We start from the raw sequence: 16980 nt of genomic DNA on the forward strand, positions 1-16980 counted from the left end.
GAATTAAAATAAGCTGGAATGAGAGGTATTATTATTGCCAAGGGAGTGGGAGGGAATGGTAGGGGTGCTCACGGTTAACTGAACCGTGGGGTATTTTTTTAAATCAAACCAAATTGATTGGTTTTTTAAATATCCAAACCGAAACTAAACTGATGCAATCGGTTAATCGGTGGACCGGTTAACTGCGGTTTGGTTTTTCGATTTTTCTATGCATTTAAAAAAAACTAAAACTGTCGGTGGTTGCTGTCGGTGCCGGACTGGTTGGTGCCGATAAGATTGTAAGAGAGATTAAGAACTTCCAAGAGAACTGAGAGAGACGAAAGAGAAAAGACAGAGAGTGAGAGAAGCACTAGGAATGGATGGTCTATATTTCCTTCTCCAGTGATGAGTTTCTTCCTCAGCTATGAGATGAGAAAGAAAAGAGAAATCTTCCAAGCTAAAGAGGAATACTTACTATGGAATGGAGCACTTCTGTTAGAATAGTATATCACTTCTTAGGGAGGCAGAGGTGAGCTGCTTAGGGTCTTCTTTGTCAAAGACATCAAATAGGCTGCCAACAATTATGACCAGTGCCAAATCATCTGATACGAAAGAGCAAAGAAGATATATGGGAAAATAATATTTCTTGATGATCTGAATTCAACAGGTTACAACCTATTTATAATAAGGCTAAAGATACAATCAGAGAATAGGTTGACAACCTAAATTGGAATACAACAAGGAAAGAAAAATATGTACAACCAGTTGGAGTGGAACTATATCTCCTAGAATTACGGAGATAAAGATATAATCCTAAATCTGATGGAATACGCTAACATCCCCCCTCAAACTCAAGATGGTAATGTATCAATCATCTAGAGTTTGCCAACTATAGTACGAAAGCAAAGAGGAAAATGAGCTTTGGTAAATATATCTGCAGACTGATCCTGAGAAGGGACAAGAATAAGGTGAATAGTACCCTCAAGCACATGATGACGAATAAAGTGGAAATCAGTCTCAATATGCTTAGTGCTCTCATGAAATACATCATTGTGGGCAATCCGTATGGCGCTATGATTGTCACAGTAAAGAGAGGTTGCAGATGAATGAGTGATTCCCATTTCATGGAGTAACCATCGTAATCATAACAACTCGAAGGTAGTGTCAGCAAGAGCTCGATATTCAGCCTCAATACTGGAATGAGAGACAACTGTTTACTTCTTACTACACCAAGAAATAAGAGAATCGCCAAGAAAGAAGCAATAACCAGTAGTGGAGCGTTTGTCAGTAGGATCACCAGCCCAATCAACATTAGAATATGCGATCAAATGAATAGAGGAAGAACTGAAGTAGTGAAGTCCATGAAACAAGGTGCCCTTGACATAACGGATGATGCGAAGCACGGTAGCATAATGAGTAGTGCAAGGGGCAGACATGAACTGTCTCACAATATGGACAGCATACGCAATATTAGGACGGGTAACCGTAAGGTATACAAGACTACCAATTTGCATCAGTGAGGTCGGCACGAGAAACAAGATCAGTGGCATATTTGGCCTAAGATAGATAATATCCATATTGGTCGGAGGAGACCTCAATGCCTAAGAAATAATTTAGTCGACCAAGATCTTTCATTTCAAACTGTTTGCTGAGAAAAGTCTTAAGAGCAGAAATGCCCTGCAAATCATCACCAATAATGATCATGTTATCCACATAAAGGAGGAGAAGTACACAAGCCTGAGAGGTCTTATGAATGAACAAGGCATGATCATGAGTGCTAGATTGAAAACCAAACTGACAAACAGTAGAGCTGAAATTGGAGAACCATGCTCGAGGCGCTTGCTTAAGTCCATATAGAGCCTTACGGAGACGACAAACCTGATTAGGGAGATGATCATAACCAGGAGGGGACTGCATATAAATCTCTTCAGAAAGATCTCCATTGAGAAAAGCATTCTTAACATTCATTTGAAATACCTGCCAGTGCTTAGCTGCAGCAATCGCAATAAGACTACGAACAGAAGTGAGACGGGCTGCTGGGGCAAAAGTCTCCTCATAATCAATGCCATACTCTTGTGTGAACCTTTTTGCTACCAATCTAGCTTTATACCTTTCAACTGAACCATATGCCTGAGTCTTGATTTTGTAGACCCATTTACAACCAATCATGGATTTATCTGAAGGGAAGTCAACTAAATCCCAAGTATGAGTGCTTATAAGAACTTGGATTTCTTCTGCCATTGCTTTCTGCCATAGAGCTTCAGTACTAGCCTCGCGATAGGTACGGGGTTCGTATAAAGAAACAATGGTAGAGTAACAGTGAAAATCACGAAGAAGAATGGAAGGTTTAGTGACCCTACCAGAACAACGGAGTGGAGCATCAGAATGATCATGGTCTAATTTAGTAGGAGGGATCAAGAGTTCAGAAGAAGACAGAGCTGGAGAATCCATAGCCAAGGTAGATGCATCACGAGAGGTTGCAGGTTGTGCAATACTGTTAGAGCTATCAGAGGAAAAAGTAGTTGGACATGCAGGTAAATCTTCAGGAAAACACGAAATAGTAGGATCAGTAAAAAAATATGAAGATGTCATGGTAACTCGAAATGGGGAGAGACTTGAGAACATTTTGTGTTCCCAAAATGTAACATGACGAGATATGCGGAGTCGTTGGGAAAGAGGATCCCAACATCGATATCCTTTATGTTCAATACCATACTCGAGAAAACAACATAAACATGCTTTTGGTTCCAATTTGGTATGTTCATGAGGTTGTAATAGAACAAAACAAGCACAACCAAATACACGAAGAGACTGGTAATCAAGGCAATGGCCATACAACCGTTCATAGAAGAAATGTTACCAATAACAGGAGAAGGAATGCGATTGATGGTATAAATAGCAGTGATGGCTGCTTCCCCCCCAAAATGCTAAGGACAAGAGGAAGAGATTAAAAGAACTCGGACAATATCAAGAATATGCCTATGTTTTCGTTCTACACGTCCATTTTGTTGAGAGGTATCGGGATAAGATCTATGAATGATGATTCCATTTTGTGAAAGAAATTGGGTAAGGATAGAATCCCGATATTCCATGGCATTATTAGTGCAAAAAATTTTGATGATAAAGGAAAACCGAGTTTTGATCATGGTGGCAAATTGAATATAAATTGCAGGTAATTCAGATTTATTACGCATGAGATAAATCCATGTATACCGAGAGAAATCATCAACGAAGATCACAAAATAATGTGAACCACCCATGGTATTATTAGGCGAAGGTCCCCAAATATCAGAATGAATAAGATCAAAAGGTGCAGAAGAAACATAATCACTTATATTAAAAGGCAAAGCATGATGTTTTGAAAGATGACAGTAAACACAATCAAATGGAGTTGTTTTAACAGGACCCAAACATCCATTAGAAATTAAAGATCCTAACCTAGAGGTAGAAATGTGTCCAAAACGAGAATGCCAGACGTTAGAAGTGACAACAACAGCAAGAGATGGTAATTGAAGAGATGATAGCTCAAACAGTCTCCCAACCTTATGAAATGTTCCAATGATTTTTCTTGTCTGTGGATCCTGCACAGTACACATGCGACTTGAGAAATATATGTCAAAACCAAGTTCACATAATTGTCCAACAAATATAAGATTTAGAGATAATTGAGGTACTAAAAAAGTATTAGGTAGTGACAAACGAGGTGTTGAAATAGTTCCTATACTTTTGACAATTAAGGTTGAACTATTGGCAGTATGAACAATTGGTGCAACAGAAGGTTGGGACTTGGAAGTAAACAATGATGAATTGGATGTCATATGATTGCAACAGGCAGATACAAAATACCATGATGAGGTAGTACTTGGAGTGACGGACAAGACTAAATTAGAAGGAATACCAGAAGCAGGTTGGAGTTGGTGAAGAAGGGCTTGGAGGTCTCGAAGAGAAAATTTTGGAGAGGTGTTATTAGAAGAATCATCTGTGGTAGCAGCGATAGTAGAACTCGAAGCCTGAGAACCCATGGATGAGGACTTCTGTCTAGACGCCTTTTTGGCTTGCAGGCGGCGACACTCAAAAATAGTGTGACTAGTCTTCTTGTAGTAATTGTAGAAACTCCGTTTTGAGGATTTAGAGGAAGTTGAAGAAGTACTAGACGTACCTGGAGTAACAAGAACAACATCAGTAGATAGTAAGGATCGCTCATCTCGAAGTGTTTTTAGTCGAATTTCTTCAGAGAGCAAATCTTTGATCACAACTTCAAGGGAGGGCAATGGGCTACGATGAAGTAGAGTACCACTAATAGGTTCATACTCATCCCTGAGAGTCATCAAAAGATGCCAAACACGTTGGCGATCGTGGAACTTGGAATAAGTAGTGGCCACAGAGGTACTATCCCATTCAGGTTCACACTGTGCCAACTGATCCCAAAAAACTTGTAATTCAGAGACATAACTGTGAATGGTTTATTCAGGTTGCTGCTTCATACGGTGAAGACGCCTATAGAGTTGAAACTGATGCACATCATCAGAAATAGAATAACGAGCTTGTAAGAAATCCCATACCTCTTTAGGAGAGTCATATTTGCGAAATTCCAACTTAATGCTTGCAATACGAGTATTTGATGATTTTTCCCGTCCCATTTTTCTATTCGTTCAACAAATTTATCATCTGTTTCATCAGCAATTTTAGTGGGTTTGGGCATCTCACCAGTCACATATTGCCATAGAAGGCGTCATTTGAGAAAACTACGCATCTCTTGGGACCATAAATCATAATTTGAGCCATCAAAGATAACAGTGATGGGATGAGAACCGCGGGGGATGAGAGTGAGAGTAGGGGAGAGCATCATGCGGGTGGATTGCCTTGAATTGGGCAGGTGGATTTCATCACGTGAAGAAGAGTGAGAGCAGGGGAGATCAAGAACCATTGAGCAAGAAGACGTGGAAGAGACCACCGAACTCAGAACAAATAAAAAATTGCAGAAGAGAAACGAGAACCGCAGAGGAAGCAAGAAGACACGGATCACAGTTCTGATACCATGATACGAAAGAGCAAAGAACATATATGGGAAAATAATATTTCTTGATGATTTGAATTCAACAGGTTACAACCTATTTATAATAAGGCTAAAGATACAACCAGAGAACAGGTCAGCAACCTAAATTGGAATACAACAAGGAAAGAAAAATATGTACAACTAGTTGGAGTGGAACTATATCTCCTAGAATTAAGGAGATAAGATACAATCCTAAATCTAATGGAATACGCTAACATCATCGGCTATAAAATGTCCATCGTATACAAAGGAACTCTGGAAGGTCAAGAGGTTGCTATGAAGACTAGTCAGGGGCTCAAGTTCACGGATGACATAGTGGATTTTCTCTTGAACCAGGTAACAACCAAACTCCAGTTCAGCCACAAGAATGTAGTGAAACTTTTCAATTGTTGCTTAGAGATCGAAATTCCGATGCTCGTCCATGAGTTCATGCCCAATGGTACTCTTTATGACAATCTCCATGGCAACAACACCGCTGAGAAGATTTAGGTTTCTAACTCGAAGAGATAAAAGAGAAGAAAGGCTTGAAAATTTTTTTATTTTCGAGACTAAGAGACTGGCAGTTCCGAATAAACTTTCAATTGAAACTTTATTCGATTTAAAAAAATTAATATATATAATATAATATTATATAAATATATATTATTGTATATATATCGGTCGATTCGATTAACCGCCGATTTTTTTTAAATGGTTAACTGAAACCGAACCAACCAGTTTGATTAACCGATTTTTCAGTTCGATTTTAATTGATTTTTTCGATCAATTTGGTTTTTTGATTTTTTTTTTTTTTGCACACTCCTAGGGAATGGCCATAAATGGGAATGAGATTTTGATTTAAGACCCCTATTTCCATGTACCAAATGGGCTCTTAACTTTTCTAATCTTCTTTTAACCTCGGTATAACGTTGAGTACATTTTTTGAGAGGTTCAGAGATTGGCCCGACTAATCCATCTGTTCCGATTAGTCATTACCAGCAACCTTCCCCACTTTTAGGCTTTTTATGCCTTCTATTTTGCCTGCGTTTGTCTGGTTTCACATTCCATCAGTTGTCCCGATGGTTCATTTGATACATTGATGATCCAAACGGTTTTAACATTGGAGAATTGAACCATCTTTGAGTATGCATTGATCCGGGAATTGGACTGGTTGTTTGTTCTGATATAATTTCAGACCTGAACGTCAAATGGCAGTTTGACCAAGATCTGGGTTGTGGGTCAGTGTTTGGACTATTTTTTTTTTTAATTGTTGACGTGCTACGGACTGATCCATCGACCTAGATGGTCAAATCGCTGATCCAGAGGTAAAATCACTTCAGCGTTCAGCGTGTAGGTCGGTTTTTAAAAGAAATTAATAAACCGATTAGAAGGGACAAAGCGTAATTAGGTGTGGCCACGACTCACGAGTTCTTCGAGTTTGACTTGTGAAACGTTTGATTTGGTTCAGTCTAAATCAAGTTTTGAGCTAAATTCGAATCTAATATACAGGTTTATTTGTTAATCAAACAGAGCTCGAATCTAAAAAAGTTTTTAAATAAATAAATAAATATATATAAAATAATTAAAAAATTATATATAAAATGTTTAGCTTATAATTGAATTCAAACGGATCCGAATTCGAAATTACTTGCTTTTAACTCAAATTGAATTCGAGTTCAAATTTCTAATTTGAATCAAACTTGAAACTGGTAAACCGAAGTCGAATGACTAGATATTTGACTCGGTTTGGCTTAAATTCACTCGTAAACATAATCAATTATTATTATTTTTTATTTTTTATTATTGTAGTGAAAGGGAGATAATCAAAGCTCGGCTTTTAGGTTAGGTATATGTTCGTAGACAGGCATGGCCCACATTGGATTGACGAACACTAATCTCAGGTGAGCAATACCTGTAGAGTCAGACATTTATTTGGACCTATTTTGATCAATGATTTGAATTCTATAATATAACAAGGCATTCATTCATACATTGGTCTATGAAAGAGTAAAACCAATATTCTCCGATGTTGATGTTGTACTAATTGTCTAATTGTCCGGCCTTCTCCGATCTTGCAAGCTTTTCTTGGAGAAACGGGAAGTTTCGAGGTTACACTTAAAACCATCCAACCTAAAGTAATAAACAGACAAAGGAAAACAGTGAACTCCACGAAATTCACTGTTTGGGGCTGAAAACGAGTAGAATTCACGAGTCAACTGGCCGACTTATCTAATGTCTCGTCGTTATTTGGACTCTTTTCATTTTTGTTAATCCTGTTAAACGGCCATCCTACCTTTGAATTTCTGTCCCCCATCAAGCCACCGTCCTACTCCTTGGAAATTCCACATGAAATTTGATATCTTTTTCCTTTTCGCGGTTTGTTTGGTGTACCCTATGACTCCAATAGTCATTGTTGAATTAATTGTAGAGATTTTAGCAAGGTTTTTAAAATCGAATGAGACAACAAACTGTTATTGTTTTTTAGGTCAAACAGTCTAATCTTTCGAATCAAATGGATGGTTCGTTTTGACAAAAAAATAAAAAATGGTTAAAAGTCATTATTCGGGTTGATGATTCCAACGATTCAATCACCCAGATCAGTGGTTTATTAACCAAATCAACGATTTTTTGCCAAAAAACGGTTCTGGGTGAAACAGAACTGACCGGTTCCTAGTTTTTCCTGTCTGATCCGATTTTGAAAACATTAAATTTTAGCATGTATTTGCAGGGAGACCTGGCAATTGGGTTGGGTGGTTTGGGTTCAGGTTGGGTTGAATTTTGGGTTGTGTTGTCAAATGTTAGACCCTAACCCTAAATGTCCGAGTTAGGGTTGACCCATGGGTCAATTCAGGTTATCCCAAAAAGTAACTATAATTAAAAAAAAGAAAAACTATATAAAAATGCCAAAATTAAAAGAATTAACTTTAAAATTCCAAATATAAAATTAAAAAAACTTGAACATTTAACAATTTAAAAAGTAAAGACTAAATAAAAGAAACTAAAAGAGTGAGAATTTCTAACAATGCATAAATGATCCCAATTATACTTGACAATTGGGTCAACGGGTTGACCCATAACCCAACCCAACCCGTTTTTTTCAGGTTAGGTCGAGTTGAGCCATTCTCACATTCAAGTAACTAAATATAAGACCATAATCTTATTTTTTAGGTTGGATTGGGTCAATTTTTTGTCAGGTCCAGCAGGGGTCGTGACTTTGCTGTCTGAGGTGAGGGGAAATCAGTTCACTTCAAAGAAATAAAGAGAAAATTCAAAATTATACTTGACCCAACCGCCTCCAGGCTATAATTATGTGCTCTGCTGTAATCAATCCATTCAGAGAACACCTAGTTGGATAGATAAAAGAATTTTGGACATACATAAATTGATTAATTAACTAATACTAAACAAATAGAGATGATGATAAAGAATAAGAACCGAACAACTTGCTTGCTTTAGTCATTTTCAATTGATCAGGAAAAATGAAAGGTTTATTTGGATAAGCTCTTACTTTTGAGCTTTTGGGCTATCAAAAACATAATTAAGCAAAAAAGTGTTTTTAGCATTTGGTAAAAGTTGTTTTTGAAAAGTATTACTTTGGTGCCAAAATGATTTTTCTTTAAGGAGATCTCCTTTATTTTTTGAAATGTGATTTTATAAAACCTAGTTTTAGGGTTCAATTATGATACCAGAAAAGCTTGTAATTAATTAGTGGGGGAAAAATTCACTTTAACCAATCAGTTGGTATTTATCAAAATTCACAGGGGGTTTGATGGATCCATTGCAGTGTCATGTCTTAAATTTTGGGAGAAAGGTCCTCTTTGATTGTTATGAACTTTGACATCTGAAAATGCAATAATTACATTAAGATGTATATTAGTATCAGTGAACTTTTCTTTCTTTGAATTCTAAATGCAAAGAATATTGTTTTGAAGTTTGAATTCTGAAAACTATCAAATATCCATTTTGACTTAGTATATAAGAGTTTTTATTTATCATTTTAGGATATCATTGAAAAACAAAAAATTGTATGATTGTAATTTAATACATAAGAGATAAGAGGAAATTAACAACCATTTTTCTCTAAGTTAAAAGATTTTTTAAAAGATAAGAATTAAAAGGAAATGAACATGTGTTACCGTTCAATCCACCTTAGAATTATGAATCCCACCTCACAGGTGGAATGAATACCGACTATGGATCGATGCCAAATCTACGAGCAGGATACAGTTTATAAGGGTTACTATTAAAGTATGGGGGACTGTAATTTTGCAGTGGGGTGCATTTTACTTCTCCGTCTTTCTTCGTAAACTATTTGGGTTTGAAAATAAAAACCATTATTTTCCTTTGTTTCGCAAATTACCGGACTTAATAATTCTCGGCTCCTCCGACCTCAAAAAAGTGAAAAGTAGGCCGTTGAACCGGTAAGGAGCCATGAGGTCAGAGGCGGCTGGAGTTCCAACCGTTCATCTCGGTCTAACGCGGTGTCGCGCGCTTTCCTACTACTTTCCAAGCTGCTACCAGTCTTCCATGAACGATCCTTCTTGTATATTAAAACTGAATTCTCATCCCACTTCTTTCTATCAGAGCAGAGAAGAAGAAGAAGAAGAAGAAAGGCGCATTATATAGAAATGCAAGGAGCTGCTGCTACTGATTCAGGGATGGCCAACGGTTCTCAGAGCGCCAACATCGGTTACTCTTCCGATTTTCCGGCCTTCCCGACGCATGATGGCCGCTTCATCCAGTACAACATCTTTGGAAATCTGTTCGAGATCACCGCCAAGTATCGCCCTCCGATAATGCCCATAGGACGAGGCGCTTACGGAATTGTCTGGTAATTAATTATACGGCCCCGATCCCTTGGAATCTTCTGATATTTGAAAACAAAAAAACAAGAGAGAAGTCTGTTGCTGTAGGCTTCGGATTCTCCAGACGACTTTTAGTCGATATTCTTATGCGGTTCTTCCTCTGTTGTTGTGTAACTTTAGTTCGGTAATGAATTCGGAGACCAACGAAATGGTTGCCATCAAGAAGATAGCTAATGCTTTTGACAATCACATGGACGCCAAACGCACGCTTCGTGAGATTAAGCTTCTTCGGCACTTGGATCACGAGAATGTATGTGGACTTACTGAACAACTTTTCTTGCTCCTTTACCCAAATTTACTGTTTTCAGAATCTGCTCTGTTATTTCTTTATGTAAATTTGCATCATCAGTTGATTTGTGTTTGTCTTTTTCTTTTTACTACTTGAACTTCATCTTACTGAGAAAAGAAAAAAAAAACGGTTACTTTGGTTCTGATGAACAGTTCGTTACCCACTTTATACGAAGTAAATCTTCTCAAGACGTATATATATTTGTTGATAGATAGCTCTGAGTGGTAGTTTTCCTATGCTTGGTGATCCAGGCCCAAAATAACAGTTTCTAAGAAATGGAGCATTTTTATTACCAATAACTAAGAAATGGAGCTTACAGCTATTTCGCAAACAAGTAGGTTAGGGGTGGGTTAAAGTACTTTAGGCATTTAGTTGCCCTCGTTTTTGATATCCATATTTTAGGGGTGAATCTATTTCATCCTCTGAATCTAAATTTCAATGAAATGGCTCAAAGTCGATGAACTGTACAGATATGACCAAGGTTGTTGCTTATTTGTTTTGTCTATTTGTATCTATTATATTTAGCTTCTTATGTTTGAACTCTTGTTTTAGTTTAGTTACATTTCTTTTAGAAATATTAAAATCCCATTTTTTATCTTTCTTCTTTTTTTTTTTTTGGGGGGGGGGGGTGTTGAAAAAGTAAGAGTATCATATATCTTTCATGATAAATAAATTATTGTCACTGTAAAAAGTTTCCCACCATAAGAGTGCTTTCAAGTTTTGGTCTACAACAGTCTCTTGGACTTGTCTTCTTCCTTCTATTTATGAAGTTCTAAACTTCTAATAGGTAGGATGATTTGGAATGGTCTAGCTTTCTATACTAAACAATTAGATTAGTGGCTTCTCAAGCGTAAACACTGTCACCCTTGCAAATATTGGCTAGGTATAGGGCATAAAGTACATGTTACCGGAAAAAAAAGTGAAGTGTACAAGTAATTGATATTGATTCTGGTTTTCATAACAATTTAGCAGTTAGCAGTGACAATGCTCATGTCAGGTCTCATCCTAGTTGAATCTGTCGTTTGTGAAACAGGTAATAGCCATAAGAGATGTAATTCCACCACCTATACCAAGAGCATTTTCTGATGTCTATATTGCTACTGAACTCATGGACACCGATCTCCACCAAATAATCCGCTCAAATCAAGAATTATCGGAGGAGCACTGTCAGGTAAAATTGTTTGGTCATTCACCCCTTGAGGCAATCATTCAACACTTTCATATAAAAGCTTGAGTTTATCTATAACTGATTTAGACTCATAATTGGGCCGCTCTGCAGTATTTCTTGTACCAAATCCTTCGTGGGCTGAAGTACATACATTCTGCAAGTGTCATTCATAGAGATTTGAAGCCGAGCAACCTCTTGCTGAATGCAAATTGCGACCTGAAGATATGTGATTTTGGTCTTGCTCGACCAACTTCAGAGAATGAGTTTATGACAGAATATGTTGTTACCAGATGGTACAGGGCACCGGAATTGTTATTAAACTCTTCTGACTACACTGCTGCAATTGATGTGTGGTCAGTGGGTTGCATATTTATGGAGCTAATGAATAGGAAGCCATTATTTTCGGGTAGAGATCATATGCACCAGATGCGTCTGTTGACAGAGGTATGATGATATTCCGATAAAATATAGCTTACAATTTGGAGATTCTAATCATCTACTACTAAATCTGAACAACTTCTGGGTTTAGTTTTGACTCATATATATATATATATATGTATATATATGATTTCTGTAGGCATAATAAAGTTAAAGCTTTATTATCTCTCTCGGATCAGAAATGTCATAAATAAATTATTGCCCACATTCAGCATTTATTCATGTTCTAGCTTCTTATCTGAGATCCTTGGTTAGACATTTGGAAATGATGTGCCATTTCGTTGTGCCAAGCTTTGACTGTTTCAATGGATGGCTTCCTCTGTTTAAACAGGATAAGAATAATGATAACCATGAAGTAACCTTTACATGGTGGTTTCATGGTTTGATGTATCTTTGACATATGAATGAAGTTGCATCTTTAAATTATGAGCAATGTTCATCAACAGATGGATGCTTACCCATGTTTATCTACTTTTCAGCTTCTTGGTACGCCCACAGAAGCAGAACTTGGGTTTGTCAAGAATGAAGATGCAAGAAGGTTCATCCGACAACTTCCTCCACATCCTCGCCAGCCATTTTCCAAGATGTTTCCACATGTTCATCCAGATGCAATTGATCTCATTGAGAGAATGCTGACATTCAATCCCACCAAAAGAATCACTGGTAATTTTCATCTTCTATATATTTATTTGATTATCAAATCTTCATTTCTGGTACAAGTAATGAGAACTTGATTGATAAGACTACATTAAGTAGGAAATGTGACGTGCAAGGGAAGAGACATATTGATTGCAAAATATACAATTTGGCACAATTGGGTTCCATTAATGACATAAAGGTTGGGGGGGGGGGGAGACAATAATCTTAAGCCAATATCAACTACACCACAGTGGATTCTTGATCCTGGAATCATGGATTGGGATGGGATGCATGGGAAACTATTTTAATCATGTAAATATGACATGAAAAATTTTGTAGTGATCACCGTTATCCTCAATTATCAATGATGATCATAGTGACTGTTTATAGATCATGTTTCAGACTTAAAGAACTTGAAAGCTTTATCATTATTTAAGCCTTTTCCCAAGTATTTGGTGTCACAATCCTCCTTTTTTGTTCAACTGTAAGGTATTCCATGTTTTTCTACAGTGGTTCTGCTTTTTCATTCCATGCCATAGAATCCAATAGTAATCACTATACAGACTAGAAGACATCATTTTGTACTTTTTGGGCCCTTTGGTATCAACATGTTGTGGCTTAGTTGAGACCATGTCATATGCTTGGAAACAGAACCATAACCAAGTTAAGAGTATTGATTTCGAAGCACGTTATTAATAAAAGGTATTCTTGTTTCTATATATTTAGCTTCAAAGTGGTACTTCAGGGAGGAAATTCTCCAATAGTATGTGGTGTACAATATGTATCGTGTGTTTTACACCATGAGGCTGTGCACCATGAATAGGACTTTATCCTGAGAAGCTGATGTTCATCTGAGTCATGAGCATTAAAACCGACATAACAATGTTGAGTAGGATGGCTTTATACATAGTATCACACCATATCTGAGAATATAACAAATTGGCATATTAAATTTTTTTTTTCCTGTAACAGTTTCTTCTTTATCTGTACATTTTTAGTACCTTAATGTCATTTTTTCTACACGTACAGTTGAAGAAGCACTTGCTCATCCTTACCTTGCGAGATTGCATGATATAGCTGATGAGCCTGTTTGCCCTGAGCCTTTCTCCTTTGAGTTTGAGAAGCAGGCCTTAGTGGAAGAGCAAATGAAGGAGATGATATACAGAGAGGCCATAGAATTCAATCCAGAGTATGCCATTTGGTAACTCTGTTGACTTGGTACTACAGACTCTGCAAGGGAAATGGCTCCCCTTGAAGGTATTCAAGATTGATTATACTTCTATATTTTCATGAGAGGTCAACTGTTTTACTTGGGCCTTATTGTTTCCCCAAGGCAATGTTCTGTGTTCTGATGTGTATAGAAAATGAGTAAAGTTCAGAATACGAGGGTTGATATGTTGTGTAACTCAGGATTCAAGAGCATTTGTAATGAGAATGTGTAGTGTGGAATAAATCACTTATTCTTTTGTTTATTATACTCAAGTTGTAGTTGCTTTTCTTTCTCTCTGCTAAACTATTTTCAAGGAGGGAAAAATGTGCAGCAGTACATTTTAATGAAATCTTATTCTTCACAGCAGCTGGCCATCTCATTCCACTGCTAAGCTTATCCAATTTATTACTAGTAGCTTAATAGTCTTTTAGGGAGTACTGCTTAGGGGTGCCAATGGGTCTGGTTTAACAGTAAACCTGGCTTGACCTGACCCAATAAGGTCCAGTTAGGATCAGGTCTATTCAGGTGTAAGGTTGGGTTAGGGTTTTGATTCTTTAACCCGAATCGGGTTTGGGTTTTGGCTGACCCACTTTTGTTGGGTCATGATACCCCTACATATATAGGGTATTCTTGTAATTTGCTAACTTCTAACTCCATAGCCTTAAAGTTTAGGATTTCTTTTCATGTTTATTTTGGTTTTTATTTTTTTACTAATGGAGAAAGTGATACCTTAGAACCTATAAACCAATTTCCAATTTAAATTGATAGTTTTTAGGTTTTCAAAATGTGTTATAGGAAACACAGTTGAAAGGCTGTGGGTTGGATTGATATCGGGTTGAATTCTATGGGGTCAGGGCCAGGGTCGGGTTCGGAAATTTCATGTTACCGAGTTGGGTTGGGTTCAAGTGGGAACATTGGAGGCCCAATTTAAGGTCTAAACCTGACTTGTTGGCATCCCTAGTAATACTAGATTTTTATTATCATCTTTTTTCTTCTTTACGCTTTTGTAGAGTGGAGATTTGATCTACCATATAGCTAATCCTCAGCTGACCACCCTAAAACTTGAACGAAATTAAAGAAAAAGTGAAGAAGTATAAAAATGAAAGGAAAGAGATCCTGAGCCTGTATTGCACACTGTCCAACCCATTATCCATAGCCTTAACTAGACGGTTAGGTTTGATGACAATTGACGAGTGCCGTTGGCGAAAATTTTTCACATTAGGCTGTTTTAATTCTACATCTGTTGTTTGTTTGCAACCATGATTTACACTCTTACCTGATACAGAATTTGTATTTTTTGTCTCATTTGCGCTCACTGAGGCTGTGTTTGGTTTGAAGGAAAAAGTAGGGAAAGGAAGGGAAAGACAGGGAAACCTATACAAGGCTTGTAAAGGTTTCCCTACATTTCCCTTCCTTTCCCTACCTTTTCCTTCAAACCAAACATAGCCTAACAGTGTAAATTTTACATCTCAAAAACTGATGCAAAATTTGCACCACCTTCTTCCTTACATCAATTCTCTCTCTCATATAAAGTGGGAGCCACATTATGTTACTTTCCACCTCACTCTCAAATAAATAACCTTCTATTTGCTTTCAACTTTTTTATGGTGGATGTTAAAGCCATAAATCCTTGTTTTTTTTTTGAAAAAAAGGAGCAAAAAAAAAAAAAATCACCCTCCTACCTCCATTCTCTTGTGTATAAGGTGGGGTTACACCCTTTTTATATATTTATAATTTTATATTTTATTTCCTATTTTTTCTTTTCACAAACAAACAAACAAGACAAGGTCAATCCAAAACCAGAATTTACACTCCCAAGCATTTATACCAACGCAAACTATGGTTTGAATTTGATAAATAAAATCTATATTGAGAGCTTAAATAATCAAATTATATGATAGAACGGGCTCCATCTATCAAGCGCCCAACTCCCACCATTGGCTTGGCATGAATCCCCCTGATCCACTGAAGCACGTTCACATGTAGTTCCAAGCTTTCTAATGGCTTCCATTCGCCTATGTTTGGTTTGACTAAAAATAAGAAAGAAACAGAAAGTTGAGGAAAAGTTCTAAAAATATTTCTTTTAAGACCAACGGCTAGAGGAGAAGTTCTACAGAAATTTCTTTAAGACTTTGGTGTTTCCAAAGTAACTGGTTTTCAGAGGATGAAAGAACATACATGAAACTGTTCAATCTTCATGGCTAAGTTTCATTGCCATATACCGTGACATAAATAAAATATACACAGTAAAGCAAAGCTTAGGCTAGGAGTTAGGAGTCATGGTCCCAATAAGGAGAAATCAACTTACTTTATGTAAAAGCTAAAAGCTTGACGCAGCTCAAAAAGGAAAAATGCTAGTAAGCACTTTGGTAAAGACATACCTGCTTTAAACAATTCCAGAAAAAGGGCCGGTTTGTTGAAAGGGAGTCAGATTCTCACACAGCATAAGACCATGAGCTGAACCAACATCGGTTGGTAATTGGTAGGATGCACATGGTACAGTTCTACAGCCTTTTATTATTTTATTTTCATTTGTGTGTTCAGGAGTGTGTGAAGACTGAAGACTGAAGATTATGTACTGCCTCTGAAGTTTGAACAAGTATGAACTCTTCTTTTGGTTGGATGCCCAGAATTATATTTGTTAAGTAGATTATCCCAAGGCATTTAATGTGGGCAATTTTAATATAGATTGAGGAACCGTTTGATGATTAAGTGGTTTGAGAAATAAATACTTATTGTATAATTACTTATTTGAATAAGTACTTTATTGTTGTTTGGTACCTCTTTTTCAAATCACTTATACTTGTTCTAAGTACTTATTAAGGTGGGGATTTTTGACGAGTCACTGGGCAAAATCTTCGGTTCACCATATAAAAAAATACACTGTGAAATATAAATTAATTAAAGATAAATAGATTTTAATGTGATTAATTGCTATTAAGATTTAACGTACAGTTAATATTGATGAATTTAATATAATTGAACTCATCTTGAATTTTCATTTCAATTCTATGCTTGTTTTTGTTTTTTCTATACCAAAAAAATTGATGGTTTTCTAAATAGAGTTAGGAAATTGTGTATCTTTTCTAAAAAGAAAAATTGTGTTTATCCGAATAAAGAAATAAGTTAATAAGTTATCAAGTTTCCTCTTTTTTTTTTTTAATTTGTAATTAGAACAGTTTTAGCTAGCTTTGTTGGTTTATTGATGTGTTCATGGGTAAATGTATTTAATTTTATACAACTAGCTTGAAAGAATCTTACATTGTCTGCACAAAACCCAACATCGAAATATTGTCAACAGTCCTTGGCCACTCGTTTCACTCTGTCTGGTCAACATTCAACAGAATGTGGAAGAAA

At 36.6% G+C, this 16980-nt stretch overlaps 2 protein-coding genes across 2 annotated transcripts; one reads left to right on the plus strand and one right to left on the minus strand.

The window, feature by feature from the left end:
* Nucleotides 1–1193: 1193 nt before the first annotated feature.
* Nucleotides 1194–4619, minus strand: LOC148870234 (uncharacterized). Its single transcript, XM_088969956.1, has 5 exons — nucleotides 4542–4619; nucleotides 3193–4397; nucleotides 2603–2790; nucleotides 1573–2519; nucleotides 1194–1418 (listed from the first exon to the last, which is right to left on the minus strand). The coding sequence occupies exons 1-5, from the start codon at nucleotides 4617–4619 to the stop codon at nucleotides 1194–1196; spliced, it is 2643 nt and encodes an 880-aa protein (XP_088826082.1).
* A 4743-nt stretch (nucleotides 4620–9362) lies between these two features.
* On the plus strand, nucleotides 9363–13888 carry LOC148870235 (mitogen-activated protein kinase 3-like). Its single transcript, XM_088973790.1, has 6 exons — nucleotides 9363–9845; nucleotides 10000–10129; nucleotides 11202–11339; nucleotides 11448–11780; nucleotides 12254–12437; nucleotides 13443–13888. The coding sequence occupies exons 1-6, from the start codon at nucleotides 9643–9645 to the stop codon at nucleotides 13616–13618; spliced, it is 1164 nt and encodes a 387-aa protein (XP_088829916.1). The 5' UTR covers nucleotides 9363–9642; the 3' UTR covers nucleotides 13619–13888.
* The last annotated feature ends 3092 nt before the right edge of the window (nucleotides 13889–16980 follow it).

This window comes from Nelumbo lutea, chromosome 2 (genome assembly GCF_056320005.1).
Source record: "Nelumbo lutea isolate HS-2025 chromosome 2, American lotus-T2T, whole genome shotgun sequence".
NCBI classification, from domain to species: Eukaryota; Viridiplantae; Streptophyta; class Magnoliopsida; order Proteales; family Nelumbonaceae; genus Nelumbo; species Nelumbo lutea.